Source organism: Stegastes partitus, unplaced genomic scaffold (genome assembly GCF_000690725.1).
Source record: "Stegastes partitus isolate 25-593 unplaced genomic scaffold, Stegastes_partitus-1.0.2 Scaffold116, whole genome shotgun sequence".
Taxonomy (NCBI): Eukaryota; Metazoa; Chordata; class Actinopteri; family Pomacentridae; genus Stegastes; species Stegastes partitus.
The window spans coordinates 451943-473264 of NW_007577847.1; the positions used below are offsets into that span (position 1 = coordinate 451943).

The window sequence follows — 21322 nt, forward strand, 5'->3', positions numbered from 1 at the left end:
ACTCCTAATAGCCTGTGTGATGGATGCCCGAACATAATGAGCTCTTTATGAGACTTAATACCTACTGTTAATCAATGGACATAGCAGGGCACTTTTCAATACTACCTTCTAAGCATTTTAAAATGAGCCCTCTTTGAATAGATTGACTCACATTCTGTATCTTTCTCTCTCGTTTTTGCCTTCTTATTCTGCCTCCCGTTCGCTCCTGCAATTAGTTACATCGCGTATTCTCAATCAACCAATGCCTGTTTTCTTCAGAAATGCACTCTGCTGCTCCGTTATTGACAAACACTGTCCAGACTGCGAGATGTTTCGCAGTATATAATGCAGTGGGTGGACGAGACTTTTCCTCAGGCTCAATTAATGAAACCATGGATGACCTATTTATTACCATAAATATCCCATACAGGCAGCTGCTGGAAGTGTTCCTGTCAATTACTGCTGGTTGTTATATTGTTGGACTTTGATCTTTAGCTGCTGGTGTAATGCGTTGCTCAAGGCCGCTTCGCTAGTATCAGGCTTTATTAGCATCACAATCATGTGTAATCTGCATCCACAAGTGTAAGGTTTGAATAGATTAAAAGTGGGCTGGTGCTGCCGCAGCAATTGGACAGATCAGGCATTAGCACGGGGCCAGATAATTTCATATTATTCGTGTGCGACGAGTTCTTTTACGAGCTGTGTCAAGTTCAGGTAACACTGTTATCTCAGGTGCCTCCGTACTGTATGTGTGCATCCGAGTGTGTTTGTGATGCTCTCTGTTTGTGTATCTGCATTTGGGTGTGTTTGATTATCCCTTACAGCCTCTAAGGGAGCTGGATTCATTCTCACTCTGATAATGAGGGAGAGACTACCAATGCCCTCAAGTCATTTCTCCTCTTCTTCCATCCTTCCTGTTGCATCCGGCTGCTTTTCTTTCTTTGTTGCCTTTTACCGTTTTTTTGTTGTTGTTGTTTTTTTTTTTTTCATCCTCCCCCAATCTCGATAATCTGTCTGTGTTGCCACGATTCCGTCCGTCCTTTCTCGGCTTTCTGGCCACTTCTGTTGTATTCGTACCTCGCAAACATCAGTTTAAGATGACTGGACAAATGTTTGAGTCACCCTCTGTTTTTATGTAATAGATTTAAATGCTGGCTGACCATTTTTCATCAACGCGGTCGATGGCTGACTATCTCTGTGGACCACAGTGCTGGCAGCTCTGTTTCTCCCCACAATAGCCTTACTTATCCTGCATCAATACTCCGATGTGTTGTATATTTGCCTGGTTGCTCAAATGTCCATTCGCAGTGCTCCCTCTTACCTAACTTTCCCTGTAAACTCTACAGGGAGTGCAAGGCAAGAGTGAGTCACAGCAGTGCATCCATTAATTTTATACCAACCTTTCACTGTCTCTTCCACTCTCTCCGTCTCTTCCTCTTCCTATCTCTGTTTTCCAGGTGACTGAAGTGGAGATTGACATTACGGAGGCCCTTTAGGAGGCCCTCCCCCTCCATCTTCCCCTCCCCACTGCCTTGTCCTCCTTCTCCTCTGCATCCACCTCTCCTCCCTGCATCCCCACCCCCTTTTGGCCGACCTCAGCATGGATCTGAAGGACCGGAGGCACCGCTCCCTGACCAGGGGTCGCTGCCCCAAAGACTCCCAGTACAACACCTCCTCCTTGGACGCGGACGAGTGCCGCGTGCCCACCCAGAAGTCCTACAGCTCCAGCGAGACCCTCAAGGCCTTCGACCACGAGCAGAGGCTGCACTATGGAGGCTGCGTGACTGACCTGGTGCACCATGAGGCTGATGAGTACTCCAGGCAAGGTGGGTTTGTGGAGCAAAGGATTGCTTTCGAATCCTTCATTATGCAGTCTGGGATTGGGCTTAATCCATATGTGCTGGACTGAGGACAGAAAATCAAGTCCGTTTTATGACCTTAAAGGGCCAGTTCAATATTTCGGGAAACATGCTTGTTTGCTTTCTTGCTGTGAGTTGGATGATTTATCGATACCACTCTCATGTCTGTATTAAGCTACCGCCAAAACCTCCAAACACTAAACAGCCAGCTACCTCATTTACTGTATTTATTTACTGTACATAGATATTGATTTTCTTGTCTATGCAGTCCAGGATTGGGCTTAATCCCTATTGTGCTGGACTGAAGACAAAGAAAATCAAGTCCGTTTTATGATCTTAAAGGACTTCTTCAGTATTTTGGGAAACATGCTTCGTATTTTCTTGCTCAGAGTTGAATAAGAACGTTGATCCACTCTCATTTCTGTCTGTTTGGACTCAAGAAGTGGACAATTTCTAGCCTGGCTGAGCTAACCAGCTGCTGCTGTTAGCCTCATTTACTGTATTTACTTACTGTACATGGGCATTGATTTTCTTGTGTAGTTCTTGGCAAGAAAGCAATTAACCACATTTCCCAAACTGTTGCTCTAATTAATCCTGGCTCATTTGCATAAAACCTATATTTGTATTAAGGATTGAAGGGATTCTTTGCAGGCTTCATCAAAAATGGAGTGAATGCAATATGGTTCCAGGGTTGTGAAACAGTGTCTAGCTGTACCAGATAATGAGGGCCACTAATTGCAGCTAAAAGGTAAAAACTAAAAACTCTGGGTTGAAACATTTTCCTGTCAAAATTTCCACAATTATGTCCACTGTAATTGCAATTTCAGTATTAAAAAAAAAAGAAGTCATTTTTCTGTCCAGCACATGTGGTTGAACCCACCGTAGTGATCCCTCCCAGTCCTGTTTTGTGGCCCAACATCACACACAACACTTGCAATTACACACAGTCACATTGTTGCACGTGTAAAAGGTTTCCAGCTGTAGACTACTTTCAGGCACTCTGTGTTTCTTGCAAGTCTTCTGTGGCAAGCTGTTAATGTAATCAGATGCTGTAAATGTTGCACTTTGCAGCAGAGGACCAAAGCAGACCTTTAGCACTGGCAAGACTGTCATAATGAACTTCTGTATCCCCTGGTGAGCGAGTTAGCCGATAGGCCGATAGGTCATTTCTGTAGGGGCGGGTCGGCTCTCATAGCCATGTCTTTAAACTGTGTGTCTGTGCGTTTGTGTGTTCGTGCACATGTGTATATTGCAGAGGGACATGAAACAGGCAGTATTGATCCTTGGCTAGTGAAAGGAGTCAGACTCAATGGAATTGATCTCTGCTAAGCTCTGTTTTCTCTGCATGGACACAGACAGGAGAGGAAGCCAGTCCAGAGCAATACAACACAACAACAATGCAGAAGATAGTAGAATACCACAACAATCCCCCTTAAAAAAATAAATAAATAAATGTATATATATCGAAGAGTCTTTGGCGGTATTCTCCAAATGAAATATCGCCACTGCAGCTTGAAAAGATAAACCTGCTGTCAAGGTTTCATGTCTGAGTGTGTGTGGCTTCTAGAAATTAGAGAAATGGGTCAAACTGGCAGTCGTTTAGGAATAAAATGGCACACTTACAGGGAAGAAAGGCTTTTTAAAGAAAGGAATATGACAGAGGAACATACTTCGTCAGAGGCAAAGGTAACAACAGAAAATGGAGGATTGATTGGCGGAATGGATGAAAGACTGGAAGTCAGTGGTGTATGCTGTTCGGACACACTCCAATGCTGCACTGAGCTGACCTCACACCAGGCGATAGCTGGTCGATACCACAGTCCTCTCAGCCTATCGGCTTCTTCGAAAGCCCAGAGCCACAGATGCATCGTGGGAAGTGTGGCCACAGGAGACCAACAGTGTTGCAGCACCATATGGACTGTGACACTACGGGAGGAGGAGTAGTGCTGGAAGGATGGAGAAAGAGAAGGAGTTAGAGTGAGAAAGACAGAGTGAGAGAAGCAGCAGATAAATGTTTTCCTTATCTTTCGACTAGAGATTTCTCATGACCAGTGAAAGAGAGAGCGAGGAATAGAAACAATGTGTTCCCGCTTTGAACAGCTTGTAGTTGAGAAGCAAGACGAGACAGAAACTTTATTTCTGTAACGTAATGGAGACAGCTATCAGATCGTTTCCTTTCTGTGTTATTGAATATCGAACAAATGGTTTGAAGGAGAGGCTTGGTATCTGAACTGACCTGCGATATTAGTTATTCATGGCTGATGGAGGCCACACTAGAAAATATGATTAACTTTGATTAAATTATAATGATGTTGTTCTTTTGGTTGGGTGAGCCATCATGGAGGTTCTGCTTCTTATTGAGAAGTTTTGAGGTCATCTGAAGCTCTTCTCAGACTTTTGTTTTTGCTTTAATGGTTTCTGCGCAAGTTCTGCGGTGTGTTAATGCATACTGACTTGCTCTTACAGCTGTCATTAGTTTCGTGTGCGAGACGACAAAAGGCACAAGTCATGCACAAATGAAACCGGAACACCCACTGAGCATGTGCTCCGGTACGTTCGCATACAGTCACCGTTATTGACTCACCTGCTTAGCTGGAGAAGTGTTCAATCCACTGATAGCTGAGCACGCAACTGCTGCTTAGGCATAATGCACATTTTTACAAGTCAAATTTTCGGGGTCTGTTTTCGTAATTGTGAGAAGTCATTGAAGATATACAGTGCAAATTAGGAGTACCGAGATGTCCTCAGGATATGTCCTGAGCCAAACGAAGAATCTTGGGATGCGATTCTTGGAGTAAAACTCGCTTTTTTTTTTCCCCCCCTGAATTAATAAGGTTTATAACTGAGTACATTGTATGCATAATCAGTTTATTTTTGATCATGTTTTCAACTTACACAAACAGTTGCTTTGCTCTCTGTTTCTAAACATGCAAAACAGTTGTGCTGAGTATAATTTCAGTGTTACTCCAATTCCACTTCCTTCCAAACCAACTTACTTACAGCACATAATTATGCATGAAAAGCTTCACTGGAATTCCAGTGTTTCCTGAAGCATAAATTCAACTAAAAAGGAACGTCATCTCCCTTTGGAAGCATATTTGAAGTTTGTTTGGAGTCATTCTGGGGTAATGAATATTTGTGTTTTTAACAACATAATGTCTCTCTGTATTCTCTGCTATGTGTAAGACAGTATTTTAATATGCTAATTATACATTTACATGACAGACGTGCTGCGGTCATATTACACTACAAAACTCTAGCTCGGCAAGGTATCGAAAGACATTCATTTAAAACTGCAACAACAATTAGTTGGAAACAGATAAGCTCAACACAAATCTAGATGTTGTAATCATATATGTCTTAAATCATGCTTGCTACTCCAAACAACCATATCTTCTGTGACACCTACCTGGCTACACATTTGAGACAAAACAAACAAAAAAATACATCTTCACCCCATCAAGTAGTCACTCAGTAAACATTAAAACAGTCATATGCTGAATGAATGGAATCTAACAGAGGCTGCAGCAATTTGGTCTTTTTATCTGAGTAAAGCTTTTTACAGCTGTTTGGAGAGTGTTGTTGTATTTTGCAATATACATCCACAACATCAAAACTACCTGTCTAATATTCCATAGAAGCCTCACATACCACCAAAATAGTTTCGATCCATCACCTGATTTTGGACACTATCAGCCCAATAAATGGCCGCTACCAGTTGTGCCCATGCAGTAGGCGTCCACCTGCACGTACTAGTAGGCCAGAACATGCATTATCATCTATGTTATCATTGTTTACGAGAAAGTAACGCAGATTAAATAGGCAGCTCTTTGCAGTCGTGTGAAAGAACTAAGTGCACGTACAATCTTCATTGGAGTCATCACTCTGGAAACATACAAAATGGATCTTTGCAACACGTAGCTAATGACTTAAAAGGCAGAGCGAGTGAAAACAAAAGTGAAACTTAAGTGAAAAATAATATGAAGATAATGGTCCACGACAGGACTGAAACTTAAAGTCTCCTGTGTAGAAGTCTGCAGACTTTGCAACCATCACCGCTAAATGAAGTGACAATGGGGCACCATTAAATGAGGTGATAACAGGTTTTCTGACCCTACGAGACAACGGAGGCGGCCACCGACTTAGATATCTATTAACATTATCACAACCGATTATGGCCATTTAAAGGCCTGACGACAATTGAAACAGGTGAACGCGTGGACTCCACAAGACCTCTGAAGGTGTCCCGTCTTATCAGGCACAAAGCAGGAGGCCATTTAAGTTCTTTAAGTTCCAAGGTGGGCCTCCTGCGGATTGGACTTGTTTTTTTCAGCGCCTCCCACAGATGCTCAATCAGATTGGGATCTGGGGAATTCAGAGGCCAGGTCAATACATTAAACCCTTTGTCATGGTCGTCAAACCATTCCTGAACAATTTTTTTTGCAATGTGGCAGGGTGCATTATCCAGTTGAAAGAGGCCACTGCTATCAGGGAAAACTGTCACCGTGACGGTGCGTACGGGCTCTGCAAGAATGTTTAGGTAGGTGATAGGTGTCAAAGTAACATAAATGCCAGGACCCAGGGTTTTCTAGCAGAACATTGCTCACAGACTCACACTGCCTTTGTTGGCTTGCATTTTTCCCATATTGCATCCTTCTGCCTTATCTTCCCCAAGCAAATGATGCACAGGCACCCGGCTGTCCACATGATACAGACCAGACAGCCGTCTTGCGTTGCTCCATAGTCCAGGTCTGATGCTCACGGGCACATTGAAGGCGTTTTTGGTGGTGAACAGAGGACCTTCTGACTGGTTTGCAGCTGCAGTACTCAGCCCGATAAGCAGCAGGCTGTTATCATTGCGTTTTCTGGAAACTTTCTATCATAGCTAGCAATGAGGGATTGGACCACAGAAGACAGTTTTTGCTCCCTGTGAACATCAGTAAGCGTTCTGTGTCCATGACTCTGTCGGTCGTTTACCAGTTATCCTTTCTTGGACTACTCTTGGTAGGTAGCGACCACTGCGTACTGATGCTCTGACCAGTCGTCCAGCCATCACAATTTGGCGTTTGACAAGATAGCTCAGGTCTTTATGCTTGCTCATTAATACGTCCCATCCTTTTGACGGGTTATTGTAACAAGGTAATCAGCGTCGTTCACCTCTCCTGTCGGTGGTTTTTTGCCTGATTGGTGTGTTGTTTAATGATACCGGAGTCCCAGTTTCAAATCACGGAGCTCTATCACACTGAATATGTGCACATTTGAAATAAGTCATTTTCCATTTCAGTTTATTTTCAGTGTTTGAAAACTAGCTGTCCCCAGTGGCTCCTTGAAGATCCTGATAAAGTGGGTTCTGTTGTGTCTTTCAGCAGACCCCCCACTTTCATTGCATCTCAACTCCACTGTTTCCCCATTACAGACTTATTACCTAGTCTGCTTGGATAAGCACAGCCAAATAACACATTCTTTCCTCAACATAACATGCAGCCGCCTGGAAAGCTCATTACAAGTGTTCACTATTTAACACCACAAAACAACATATTTGAAACCACCAGTGATCCCAATAAGGCACAAGTCTCATTCTCATAAAACCAGAAATACCAGACACTTTTGTTGGCTTTATTTTACACATAAAACTGTAACTAGTCTCATTTCTCTGTCATGTTTTTTTTTTGTTGATGGGTTAGCTGGCAGCATGAATCACTGCTAAACAGATCCCATGACAGAAATACAAATATGACAAACGTGTAAACTCAAATATATCACTCTGAGCAGCGAACAGAAGCACACGACTCTCCTACTGCAGTCTCTCTTTGTTTGTCTGTTGTCTTTCACTTCTCCGGCTCTCGGATCTTTTTCCTCGTGCAACTCGTACTGCATCTCTTTGTCTCTCTCCCGGTACCTTTCTTGCAGCTCCTATTTAGCACATCCCAGGGGTGTGTCATCCCTACAGGTCCACCTCTAGACAGCAGGCATTATCACAGCCGCTGCAGTCTGTAGAAGCTTTGGCCTTTCCTTTCAGTGGGATCTAAATGAGCCCCTCTACATTCTCCTCTGCCGCTTTGGCCCCGGGGCTGGAAACCACACCGAGAATCCAGCACCCTCCTGCCTACCTCACTGCCTGGACAACACTCAACTTCATCTACCGTCCCTTCTCAGCTGTGTCGCTGTGTGTCTTTCTCTTTCCATCTTGCGCCTTTTTCTCACTTTCCTTTATGCCCTTTTTTGCTCCTCTGTCACACCTTTCACGTCTGCTTTCTCCGTCACATTCCCCCCTCCTCGTTTCTCTCACCCTCGCTGTTCCTGTATTGTTGCTTTAGTGTTCATATCACACATTTGCTATGCCGAGGTCCTCTGCGGATTTGAACGCACGGGGTGTCTTCATTTTTGATTTCACACAGGTTTCTCCTGCTATGTGGGCTCTATAGGGTTGACCTCTCGTCTTCAGAGAAACACTGTAACGCGCATGTATGTGCCGATATTATCAGATCGAGCCCACAGAAATCTACAAAGCTGCCCTACACATTCTGTTTGGCCGTGTTTCCCTCATTTCGTATTCCCGTTTTCTTCCTTGACTTTGATGTGACAAATGACTGGAGAAGCCAAGGATTGCTTTGTCCAAAAACTCTGCCAAACTCTGCCACTCGTATCCTGGCAAGATCGTCTCTACTGTCTGTGTTCAAGCCCGAATGGCAATGAAAATGCACTGCTAGGTGGCTGAGAGGAGGCTTTATGTTAGAGAGGCGTCCTTTGTTTCCTCTGTCCTCTCCATTCTTTGGGGAGACTTCCAAGTATCTGCAACCTCTCTGCAGCGGCAATCTGTCGTAACGTGTCCTCTTCAGCAAAATTCAGGGACTAACCCTAACCCTCTGGAGAGAGCAGCCCCCAATGTGACAGTGTTTGCAGAATCCTCCATGAAAAGATGAAAGGAACTTGCATAATAAATTTGATTAAGTCTATTATGTGTTATAAGTGTGGCGTCTTTGACTATTTCAAGTCACTTGTGGGCCAGAAGGATGTGTTTACCAAACTGACTAAAGACCTAATTCCATCAAGAGTACTTCATTGGTTTAACATTGCACGACTATTATATTGTCAGATTCATAGTGGGCATTTTCATGTTAAGCAATTCAACCAGCAGTTTGGTTGGAGATTCAGGTGCAATCTCGAGTAGAGATGAGCAAAACCTTGGGACAAGATTTTTTATTTTATTTTTTCCATTTTTAAGCTTGCAGTCTTCAGCTCCGAATAATACAGTTATCAAATTAGAATTATATTATATATAATTAGGTGGCGCAGTTGGTAGCACTGTTGCCTCGCAGCAAGAAGGTCTCGTCCGGGTGAGGACACCCGGGATCTTTCTGCGTGGAGTTTGCATGTTCTCCCCGTGCAGCGTGGGTTCTCTCCGGGTTCTCCGGCTTCCTCCCACACAGTCCAAAAACATGTTGAGGTTAATTGGTGATTCTAAATTGTCCGTAGGTGTGAATGTGAGTGTTCTTGGTTGTCTGTCTCTAAGTGTAGCCCTGTGATAGACTGCTGACCTGTCCAGAGTGTCCCCTGCCTTCACCCTAAGTCAGCTGGGATAGACTCCAGCCCCCCACGACCCTACTGAGGATTAAGCAGTGTATAGATAATGGATGGATGGACAATTTTAAAATTTCCTTTCACATATGCACTAGAATGCCTATTGACTTGTAAACAGACTTTGGAGTGTAAAATTGATAGAATTGCCCTTTAAGACGAACTCCAAAATGCTTATTATTAAGTCTATTTTTATACTGTACTTTTTTTTTTCTTTTACAGCACGATTTGCATGTTTTGTTTTTTTTTGCCCGTTTGTTTTTCTGTCCATCTATCTATCTAGCTAGCCCTCTCTCTATCTATCTACCTATCTATCTATCTATTACCCTTTTCCACCACTGCAGAAACCCAGTGTGTGATTTCCAGTCGAGGCGCCTCTGGTCCTGACAGCAAAAATGTTAAGGGCCTCCAGCTGCAAAAAAAAAAGGACGACTGCAGATTGGCAGTGTGAAGCCAGTGAGAGTTCTTGTCCTTGATGCTTCGCTAGCGACTTCGTCTTTTTGGTTGAGGCGCCTGCACAGTCCTCGGTTTGAATTAGGGGAACGACGTGTACCTACCACATGTTCACCCCCTGGTGATGCTTATCGCTTACAGCGGCTGGTGACATCTTGTGTCACAGAAGGAGCACATGACTGTTTGCAGCCCTTCACGGGCCAACAGTATAGATGACAGTGACAAGGACTGCAGTGCACGGGGACGCTGGATAGTGAGAGTAAACAAGTGCGGAACAAAAATGCATAAAAAGAAAATTCAGAATAGGCGTTTCGTGTGCACCTCTGTGTGTATTCGTGGGCGCATGCCTGTGTGTGTCCGTGCATTCCACTAGGTTACAGTCAACCTGGACTGCTGATGATCAAAGAGAGAACAAAGCAGCTGCATGCTATTAAAAATAAATGGCGGTGAGATTAAATACAATCCCTCCCCTCTTCCTCCGATCCCTCTTTATCTTTGTCTTCTCCCTGGCATTCTGTGCCTCTGCCAGCTGCTGACACTCAAAAGCATCCCGTAGCTGCAGCAATAGAGCAGCAGAGTTGCTGAAGAATATCCTGGGGCTGACACCGCTCCACTCCTCCAATCCTCAGTGCACTCCCACTCACCCCATCCCCAGATTCACTCTTTTAAACAGGAAACCGCTCATGTGGGTTTGCATGTGTGGCCCCTATCATGCAAGGGGGTCTTTACAAGGGGCTATAACTCAGAGCAACATCTGGCCCAGCATTTGGCGCTCATAAACTCACTCTCTAGCTACTGTACATGTCAAAGAGACCCACTTTATAGACTTTCTTTAGCTCTTTTACCTGGATTACAGATTTATCTTCATAAATTGCATTAGCAAAAGAGTGAGAGTGATTATTAGTTGTTTTGGCACTAAGTACAGGTCTGTCAGCACCTGAAGTACCCTTGGGATTCAGTCTATAACAACATCCACGCACACCAAAATACACCTCAGCTCAGTTTGTCAACTCCTGTCTGTGGTATAAACTGCTAAAGTGCTAGCTATTAGCAGCGATGTTGGCACAGGTGCATGCACACGCACATGCAAACACTGGGTAGCAAATGAGACGAATAATAAGAAGAGGTCGGGGAAATGCATGCTGAAGGTGGCAGCTATTTAGCACCAATGCTGGCTCTTATTCGCAGACACACACACATACGCGCACAAATATTGGGTAACAAACAAGACAATTAATTGGCAGAGTCCAGGGAAATGCATGCTGACATCTGCAATTTTCTTAGAATAAAAATCATTTATCAGACAATTTTGTGTGGGTTTTGTGAGAGTTGAGTTAATCTATGTTTACTATGTAATGACCCTCTTTGACTCTGCTTTGGCAGCTTTTGATAAATGAGGCAGATTGTAAATGTCACTGTTATCAAGTGTGTGTGTTTTTTTTTCTCTTCTCTCAGCAGAGTCACTTGCTTCCTAGGCTGTAATTAAACATGTTCCCCAGCTACAGAATTTAAACGCGGGCGTATGCGTTCGTGTACACACATTTCTTATACATATGTGTTTTGATGTTTGCTTCTGTCCTTGCTTTAGCGATAAAAATGATGCCAGCGCGGTGCAATGATCTGTTTTCCAGCTGATGTTGGTGCATGCGTAAACAGGCTTCAGACGCGATGCAGATAAAGGTCCACGTAAAGAATGATGCTAGAGGTACAGGGATAGGTGTTTCAGAAACTCTTAAGGCAGAAGATGAGAAGATGAAAGAATGAGGATTTAGCGATAATGTTGGAAAATGACAAAGGAGGGGGGGGAAAAAAATGCCACGACAGCGAGCAGCTCCTCCTCTGAGGACTCTATAATATCCCGTTCCCCGCGCAAAAATCTTCATGCAAGAGTCGAAAGGTCATTATTGCGCGAGTGTCTTTTGTTTTCTTGATAAATTCATACAATGCCTGTGGTGACACAAAGGTTTAAAACATTTACACAGCTGGTGCAGGCTGCAGTAATTTAAGATTTAAACCTTGATTTGGCCCCTGGTACACATTTTCCACTGCGGTATTCTGAGCAGATCTGGGTGAGTGCTGAGATGTACCTAACTCACACACTGATCACTTACCACTGACAAAAAAGATTGTGAGATTCTGATTCTGGTTCAAAGTCATGTTTTTTTTTTTTTTTTTTTTTTTGCTAAACCTTGTAATTCTATTTTCCAAGTGAATGTACCCTAGCATGAAGCATTGAATTGCCGTTGCCGTGGTTACCTGCAGTTTAAAGACCCCCTCAGATAAAAATCTTATTTTTACCTTGTTAACATGTCCATATGGTGTTTTTTTTCCTCTTTTTTTTTTTTATTACATGCTAGAACACCCATCGTGAGCAAAATAAGAAGTCAACTTCATAAATCCACACATATTAAAGGCGGCAACAGTGTAGTTACATCTAAGCCAATTTAAGACATGAAGGGATTATTTTAATGGAAAAACACATATGTAACTTTGAAGCACAGAGATGATTATTTCCGGAGTTCAATCAACACCCAGAGAGGGACTTTAATGTACCTTGTCAGAGTGCTGGTTGAATCCAAATTACTCTGCATTCTTTGGAGCCACTCTCAGTGTTTTCTTTATTTGCGGCACATTTTAGGATTTGTTTTTTTGTCACTTTTGTTGCACGTGTTGTCAAATTGGAGAAGATGTTTTATTAGCTTAATTGTGTTTTGTCTGTTTGCTTGTGTTTTTCTTAAGTTGCAGTCTGTTTAGCTCTCAGGGTCGCCGTAATGGTATGGTTACAGTCCCTCTCCCGTCATTAATTAAACCCCTAAAAGCTCCCTTTGTTTGAAAATTGCATGTTTTTCTATGAAGACAATCAATTCCTGCCTTAGATGACTTGGATTTAACTCTACATTGTTGTAGTTGTGGCTGAAGGAGAATAATCATAGAGAAGGTCCAATCCTGACAGAATTAATTTCTTAAGTTTGTTAAAACCCCAGAAGCCTCAATCTATGTTTTTATGTTTTAAAATTTAAATGCTCCACGATGGTGTAGACGGCTTATTCCACTCATCATGTATCTTCCAGTAGTGAACACTGTACTGACATGTTAAGAGATGAAGAACTAGATTTTCACTTGAGGGGATCTTTAAAATGCAAAACACTAATTTGCAAGGCTCAGGCAGAAACCTCCATTTACTGTCAATCATGAGCATATATAACGTAACCGCCTAATGACTGACAAATTGTGAATGCTGCTCGACTTTCTTTCTTTATTTGTGACACTGTTATTGTTACTGTTGAACGCGTAATGTTCAGATTTTAAGTTTGTGATTGAGTCAAGTTTCCATGCGTAGATCGTTTGGCTCTGTGCACTTCAGATTAAAAATCAAATCAGGTTTATTGTCATGTTGCTGTACATACACAGTCGTACAGGCAAGATGAGAGAGCGTTCCTTCAGGATCATTAAAGTTTTGTAGAATGAACGTCTGGGATGGGCAAGACACTAGACGTTCACTCTCGCTGTCTCCTGAAGGTACCACTGCACCCATGCACGCCTCCATTCCTTGAACATGGTGAACCTCTTCAGGTCCTGGTAGGTCTTCAGGGACACAAAGACACACATGATGGTGTGATGATGCTGCCCAGAGCTAGCTGTACGTCTGTCCACCTCGAATAATGTCATCCCCTCTAGCTGTATGTCCATCTGGGATGTTGTCATGGAGACTTGTTTCTGTTAAAGCAAACACACAGCAGTCTTTCCACTCTCTGTGGGTTTCTCTCAGCAAACGTAGCTCGTCCAGCTTGTTGTGGAGGGAGCGGACATTGGAGAGCAGGAGGACGGTCCTGCTGGTCTGGAGGGGTTAGCCTTTAATCTAGCTAATTTAGCATTATTATTAATTTATTTAAATGATAAAACTCTTGACCAGGTACACTACACGTGACAGTTTGCATCACTTTGACAGAAGTGCTCTGCGGTGAACAGCACCATTTATTGAATCTGCTACTTGCTATAGTCAGAACATTCATAAATCATCTTTATTTTTATTCAAAAATCAGTTCTTCACTGTGGCCTCCAATGCTACAAGCTCCAAAGAGAAGTGCAAAACCTTGATAATTATTTGAAATGAAGTTAACAAAAAAGCTCGAACACAGCATCAGTTGGTAATATTTTATAATGGGTTGTTCAGTTTGAACAAAAAAGTCAGTAAGAGGAGACGAACACCACCCAAGGGCTTGTCAACTGACAGCAGTACAATGTCTGCACATATAAGTTGCGTTTGCGTATTTCTACCTGTCAACAGTGAACATTTATAGCTCTCATCCCAACCCTGTGTCATTCTTCTGACTAACTACAAATGCTTAAAAAAAGAAAAAAAGAAAAATCCCTGTTTGAAGTATGTCTTTGGCAGTATGTGCCGTGTTAACTTCTCAGGATTCCCGAAAAGCATTAATTTTATAATTGATTGGTCAGAAGCTGTAAGTGGGGGATTCTGCTGTTCTAACCAGTGAAGCATGTCTCCCAGTCTAGTCAACTTTGGCCTCCACGTTCATGGATGAGAGGTGTTCCAGTGCTTCGAGCTTCGCCTTTCGGTGACAAGACCTCCTCCAGAGTGCATGGTGTTGTGTCATGTCCTGTCATGTCCTATCCAACGCAGACTGCTGTCCTCCTGGGCAGGAGGAGAACTAACCCAGGAATGGATGACATTTGTCACACCTATTTTGGTCTCCTCATTAGGAGGTGCAAGGGCCCCCGTGGCTCAGGCGGGAACCAAAAGAACGGATGTCATCTGGGAGGTGTGGGAAGTGTTTGACCATGACACTCCTATTTGGACATAACAGTTAGGTCGTTACTGGGCTGTTAATGGCGGCGTTAATGGCATGCCACATGCTATGGGATATGTATGTGTGCATGCACGTGTGCGTGTGTGTGTGTGTGTGTGTGTCAGACGTAGATTTTTGATAATCAATCAACACCGAGCGCTGCGAGTTTGACTGTCAGTGTGAGTCGACATCCTGTCATGACATATCAGTTACACAGCAAAGGTAATGTAACAGCTTGGCTACTGCCACTCTCTCACTCACTATGAGCAGCAAGAAGCACTTTGGGAGACAAATAACGCTGAAAAGAAACTATAACGGCAGACGGATGCTGAGCCGTTTATTGAAACAACAAAACACTCATGTTCACGTTCAACTTTCATGAAACTTTTTCTTCTCCCATTAACATTTTCTTTGACTTCAAACCAAGCTTACATTTATCCCTGACATGCCCATTAAGACAACATGAATCTGCCAGTGTTTTGTAGAGTTTGTGGGAGCGCAAAGTCTTTGTTTAGTTACGACAGCATGATGCAAATGTGTAGTTTCCAGAAGTCAAGACATCATTTTGAACTTGACAGTTTTTAGTGTTACTAACAGCCTTGTTTTCAGTCTCAGCCCATGTAAGTTAGAGAACAATGTTCTGTTTGAATTGATAGGATTTTCTCAGATGATGATGATTCGGCAAATTATGACTGAAGTAAGCTATGTAGGAAAAAAAAGCATACAGGATAAAAAGTTAATGCTCTAAACAAGAGATGCAGGCTGACGAGACAACAGATGTCATTGTTGTTGTCTAAATGGCTAATAGGTGTTGTCAGTGTTTTACTATGCAAATTATAGTGTAATAATTAAACTTGCAGTGTGGAACTTTTGTCTCCCCCTTCTGGCAGTGAGGGTAACTACACAAACACTGTGGATGCAGGCTGATGGCGTATATGTTGCAGTTCCGTTTTCAGATAATCCTCTCTTTGAATGCTGAGTTTCTGTCTTTTTAACTGAAACTTTTCCTGGAAGCTTCCCATGTTTGTCCACCATTGGCTCCCCCATATTTCGGGAGGCTACTCTTACCCCTTTTCCACCAAACTGGTTCCAGTGCTAGTTCCGTGCTAGTGCCTGACTTAGCACCAGTGCTTTGTGTTTCCACTGCCGAAGCACCGGCTCCAGGTTCTCAAAACTGGTGCTTAGCAAGCACCGACTCTTTGCTGGGCCCGAGCTAAGAACCAAGTAAGTCAGGAGCTGGGGGCGGGTTATCATGACCACCAAGACCGATGAATGGGACACACAAGTGGTGATTTGTGTCGTTTTTCAACAGGACGTCTCTGGTCCGATCACAGATGTACTAAATGACTCCAGGGGCACATGGAAGTTTTGCAAAAACTGTTGTTTGGCTACAAAGACCAGTTTCTGTGTTTAGGTTCGCGGTGACGACTCCATTTCCGCGGCGACGGGGATATTCGGAGATCAAGTTTGATATCCCGATTCCAGCACAGCAAACGAATAGTCGGCCATTCGGCTATTCGGGTCTAGCCCTAGTATGCAGTGATGTATGGCGTACCTCTAACTTAGCTCCTTGCCGATGGAAAAGCAACCGGTTCTTTGGAGGTGCCAGATTTGAACCAATTAGGCCCTGGAACTAGCACCAGCACAGAACTAGCACCTGATTCTTCTTGGTGGAAAAGGGTTATCTGTTCAGTCATTGCTGGATGTCGTAAAAGGGATTGCTACTGGCCAGCGTTGAAGTGTCCGCATCGAAAGCAGGTTTAAAACTCCAGTACAAGATACAGAGAGATTTACCTGGCATTGATCGACTCAATCAGCTTTGTCTCAACATGTTTCCAAGGGCTTGAATATAACAGACCTTCATTTATATGTAAAAGTCTCGTACTCCAGCTATAAAAATGTTGACACTGAGCATCCTGCAGTGTATTCATTGCTATCTTTTTTAAAAAGCCCAATGTCAGAGTCTTAAAAATACTGCCTTTTCACAATATCTGCACTAATTGTTGTTTAACTGAAACACTGTTAGGAAACATTGAGGCTATAGCAAATTAAATATGATTGCAACATGCTTGAGCTTAGGCATTTTTGTCCCATTTGGGAGCAGCAGAACATGCTGCCAATGCAAAACAGACATATTATCACTTTATGCAGCTGTTATGATGGAACATGTGAGCAAACTGTTGTTTACTTGTGCAACCAGGAGACATGAAGTTATTTACTAACTGATGTTGTGCTCAAACTGTTGTGCTTCGTATGACCTTAACACTCTTTGAGAGCATTTCTCTCAAAGAGAAACACTAGAGTATCGTATTGATAGCATGACATTAGACAGGAAACTCCTCCCCATTGTCTTTTATCAACAGTTGTACAAGTGTAAGCGAAACCATACCTGAAACTCTAAATCTACATCCCATGCATTGACCAAGGAGCTTCCTCATAAGAGCTGGAGGTTTTTAACACTATCTATGTAGCACACGCCTGTCACATTGCCGAAAACATTGGTCAAATTTTGACCTGAAAACACTCATACATTTTGTTTCTCTAAAAATCGAGTAAACATATAAGTGACTGATTATGAATAGATGATTAACTTATGAATATTTGATAACCTGAGAGCCTATAATTGAGTTTGTTTTTACATTGGTCACCTTCAGCTTATTTTTCTCCCCAGCCAGTTGCTTTTTTTTCCTCTATTTTTTGCTGTGTATCGTACAGGTGGGTATACTGGAGCTGCATCAGTAAACGAAAGAGCACAGACTGGACCGAAACAGCAAAGTCATGGGTTCTAAAATGAAGCAAACAATGAGCTGACGGATAGAAAAATGGTTCCTTCGCGTCGAGTGATAATTGTCACCGCAACCAATTGCCACCGCTTGTCGCTTGATCCATTGTTAATGTGAAAATACTGATCACGGCAGCTTTAAGGTCAGGGAAAGATTGTGGGTACAAGCAAAGAAAAAACAACAAAATTAACTGTGGCTTCCTTTGACCTCAAGTTTTGGATGTGCTATACAATATATATCCGCAACTCTGTTACATGTTCATCATATTAGACGTGGATTTACAGCAAAATTTCCCACATGCTGCTTCAGGGTAGAACTTATTTGGAAAGTGGAAATAAGCGTTTTGTGCAAAAGTCAGTCGGATGTTTCATTGTTAACATCGGTAGAGGTGTTGTTCATTAGCATCCTCACCTCTGATGTGTGTACATGTGCACCCCTGCAACAGTCACTTCATTTTATACTCTACTTCAACTCATCACCATGGAAACCCTGATTTGTGAAGCTGTTTATTAGTATTCTCCACCGCTGCACTGGTGTTTTTGTGTGCGCGCGTGTGTGTATGTGACAATAATAATAGTAAGTGCAATAATAGTAGCTGCACACCAATGCCAAACTCCATTCTCTGCTCACTCAGACAGATAACAGTGACATTGAACCTTGACCTCTTGTCTGACATGTATTCAAGCTAATGCCAACCTGCCTTCCTTTGCTGTTTGTCTCTCTGCTCAGGTGCTTTCATTACGGTGGCATATTGTTCAGGTGTACACAATCCTGCTCTGTTTTTCTGCTCTGTCTCCATCTTGTCTCCCCCTGCGAAAAACAAAAAAAAAAAAAGAAAGGAGAAAAAAAAAGTGTTTACCGTGACCGAGGATTTCATCAGTCTTCACTACCTCATCTTATGATCCCCTTTTTCGTCATCAGCCTGCCTCACTCCCTGTTTCACTCCCTATTTTTTTTTATTTATTTTTTTTCTCTCTCCTCCTATCAACTGAAGAGGAAGTACATTTTTCTCATCTTCACACAGCGAAGCGCAGCAGCAGTCTGCGCAAACTTAAACTGTGAAACATTTTCCATTGGTTTGACACGAAATGAATTCAATCACCAGGTCTTTTGAGATTCATGAATTTATGGATTTTCTCGCTCAAACTCTCAGCAGTTGTCTTTGGACTGTATCTACATCCCTATTGTATATGTTTACATGCTCGCTTTCTTATTCTAATTGCATTGATCATGAATAATGTCCTTGAGAGTGAGTTGGAGACAAGGCGACTGAGAGGATAATCATCTGTACTACGGTCTGAGACGAGCTTATGGCTATTATTAGTTATATTTGCGGTAGACAAACATCATGCGCCTTGTATTAAGTGTATACGCGCTGGTTTTTTTATGTTATATAACTGCAGTTTATTGTCCTGTATGTATAAACATACTGAAGTATCTTCGATGCACAGAAAGTACATTTTGCATTGTTGTTTTGTATTGGAAGTATTGCTAACAGAAAAAATACATTTATCTTACATTGCGTCCTATTGTTAGCTTTCAAGTATGTTATTGCTGATAGGAGGCTTTGCTACTAATATAGTAAGTGTTTTTTGGTTATTCTAAACAGGCCGTTCCGTCTTTTACAAGTACTTGGACTCATCTGAACACTATGTGCAACCGGCTCAGCTTTGCTATATTTTTGTATTAGTGGACTGAACAACTCAAAGATTTTTATTTTTTTTTGAAGTGCATGTTTTGTACCGAGCGACGAGGAGGGGTAGACAGCTTGACAGATTATGGGAGACAAAGGAAAAGAGCTTCAGTTGATCCCAGGGGAGCAGAAATATGTGACCCCTTAAAGTTGGGTCCTAACTACTAAATTGTCTCTACTTTGTCATTTCCACTGTTGCCCTGATTCTCCTGTCGCTCTCTTTCTCCGGCATCTGTTGAAACGCTTCTTCACTTAAACTCTCCTTTATTAGGGAGGAATATATATGTATATTTTATTGCTCGGAAATTCACATAAAAGACAACACAAAAGAAAAGTTCATTTTTCTTCAGGGATACTAAAGTGCAGCGCAGATGAATTTTGAATTGGATGCAAATGAAAATGGAAAACATTAAGAAATGACACATTTTGACTGCTATTAGCCACAAATTCCAGCATTTTCTTAGCTGTGACAAAGAAAAATAAGGCTTTTACAGTTATTAACAGTAATTTCAGCTATTTCAGGGGATTGCTGGAGAACCTACCGTGCACAGCTGCATTTGCTTCCTGATTTTGATGCATCCTCCACCGAGCAGCAAATCAGTTCACTGGTTCGGCACTTCAGGACAAATCAGAACTTGATCTGAACTGGCACTCCCCTGAATGCTCAAAATTGCATGTCCGAGGGTGGCCTGGACCGTAAACTATTCGATCTGGAAAAAGCAACATAATTGCAGGCAATGGGGCTCACAAGTTCTGCCTGCTTTACATCCTTTACAGAATTACGCTGTGGGGTGAGGCAAAGTCAACCAGCATAATGCAGAGTCCTGCTGCCTATACTTTGCCTGTCAAACTGCTAACAAGCACAAATGATTTTTTAATGATAGCCCCCTCTATCCCACTAAGCTGTCTCCTCACAAACAGCTGTACTCATACACATGCACCACGCATTGCACACATTCGCTCCCACACACGTACATAATGAGTTTTATCAGGGGAAGTACATTTGGTTGAATGGATCACTGCCAAAACCATATCCACTCACACTATTCTAAGTTCCAACAAGATGCTTCTATTTCCCCATGTCACTTTTTTTTTTTTCTTTCTCCAAGACGCCGTGTGTGGTGCGTGAATACTCCAAATGATGATACATCTCAGGTGCATAAAACTGAAGTTACTGCTGAGCAAAGAAACGGGTAAAACTGCAGCTTCGCTCGCGTAATGTTTAAACCAAACGATGAGTCTGCGAAGGTAAATCACTGTAAATATATGACACGCTGTGTGGCATGTATTTGTTCCAAACAGAAAAAAAAAAGAAAACACAAAGCACTGGGAACACCAGGTACCAGTGAGGCAATAAAGAAACAACCAAGAAGTTCTATTGGAAAAATAGATCCACGAGTCTGAAGGCTGATCAGATAGCAAAACACTGCACAGGGGCTTTAAAATACATAACCAGAAGGGGTTTCTACTGCATGTATTGTTCTTCATGATGATCGTAAGGAACAGCAAAGTGTTTGTGTTACAAAATAATCAGGAAACAGCAATTATGTGAGCGTGTTTGATTAGCATTAGCAGCACTGGAGCAAAAGTTACCCTGCGTTGATTTGCTCTCACATGAGTCTGTCGTCCCCCAAAAAATAAGTAATCCAACCCTGTCTCTACAACATGACATTCCTATACAACTGAATTGCATTCTCAAATGTGATTCAGAAAGAAATCATGTTGTACAACAAATGTATTTTCACATCTGTGCGAAGTAAAGGCTTTCAGTTTGAAAGAACCACAAAGTCTTCATAAGGAGGTAGCAGGGGAGGATTGAGGTCAACAGCTGGATCTTCACCTCACAGACCACAGTTTTCATCACGTCTAGGACTAATAGTCTTAAGTTTCATGTTGGCTCATGTTGCTTTTGGTTTTTACTTGCTGTTTAGGCCCAAAATTACTTGGTTAGATGTAGAAAAAATGTCATGTTTTGGGTGAAAATACAACTTTCACAACACGTTTCTTGCTTCTCAATGTTTGTGGGTTACCAGAGTGATGAGTTCTGCACCGTTTAATATGTGATTGGTTGGCGAACGAGGCGCAACAGCAAAGTATTAAAATACAAAATGATACATTATTCTGCACCGTTTAATATGTGATTGGTTGGCGAACGAGGCGCAACAGCAA

The 21322-nt window shown here is 42.4% G+C and overlaps 1 protein-coding gene across 1 annotated transcript in view; it reads left to right on the forward strand.

Moving 5' to 3' along the window:
* The first annotated feature begins 1579 nt into the window (after window positions 1-1579).
* Window positions 1580-21322, forward strand: part of tenm2a (teneurin transmembrane protein 2a) — a 168027-nt gene continuing 148284 nt past the window's right edge. The window contains exon 1 of the mRNA XM_008278130.1: window positions 1580-1805. Within this exon, the coding sequence (XP_008276352.1) occupies window positions 1580-1805 (226 nt within the window). The remainder of the gene's footprint in view (window positions 1806-21322) is intronic.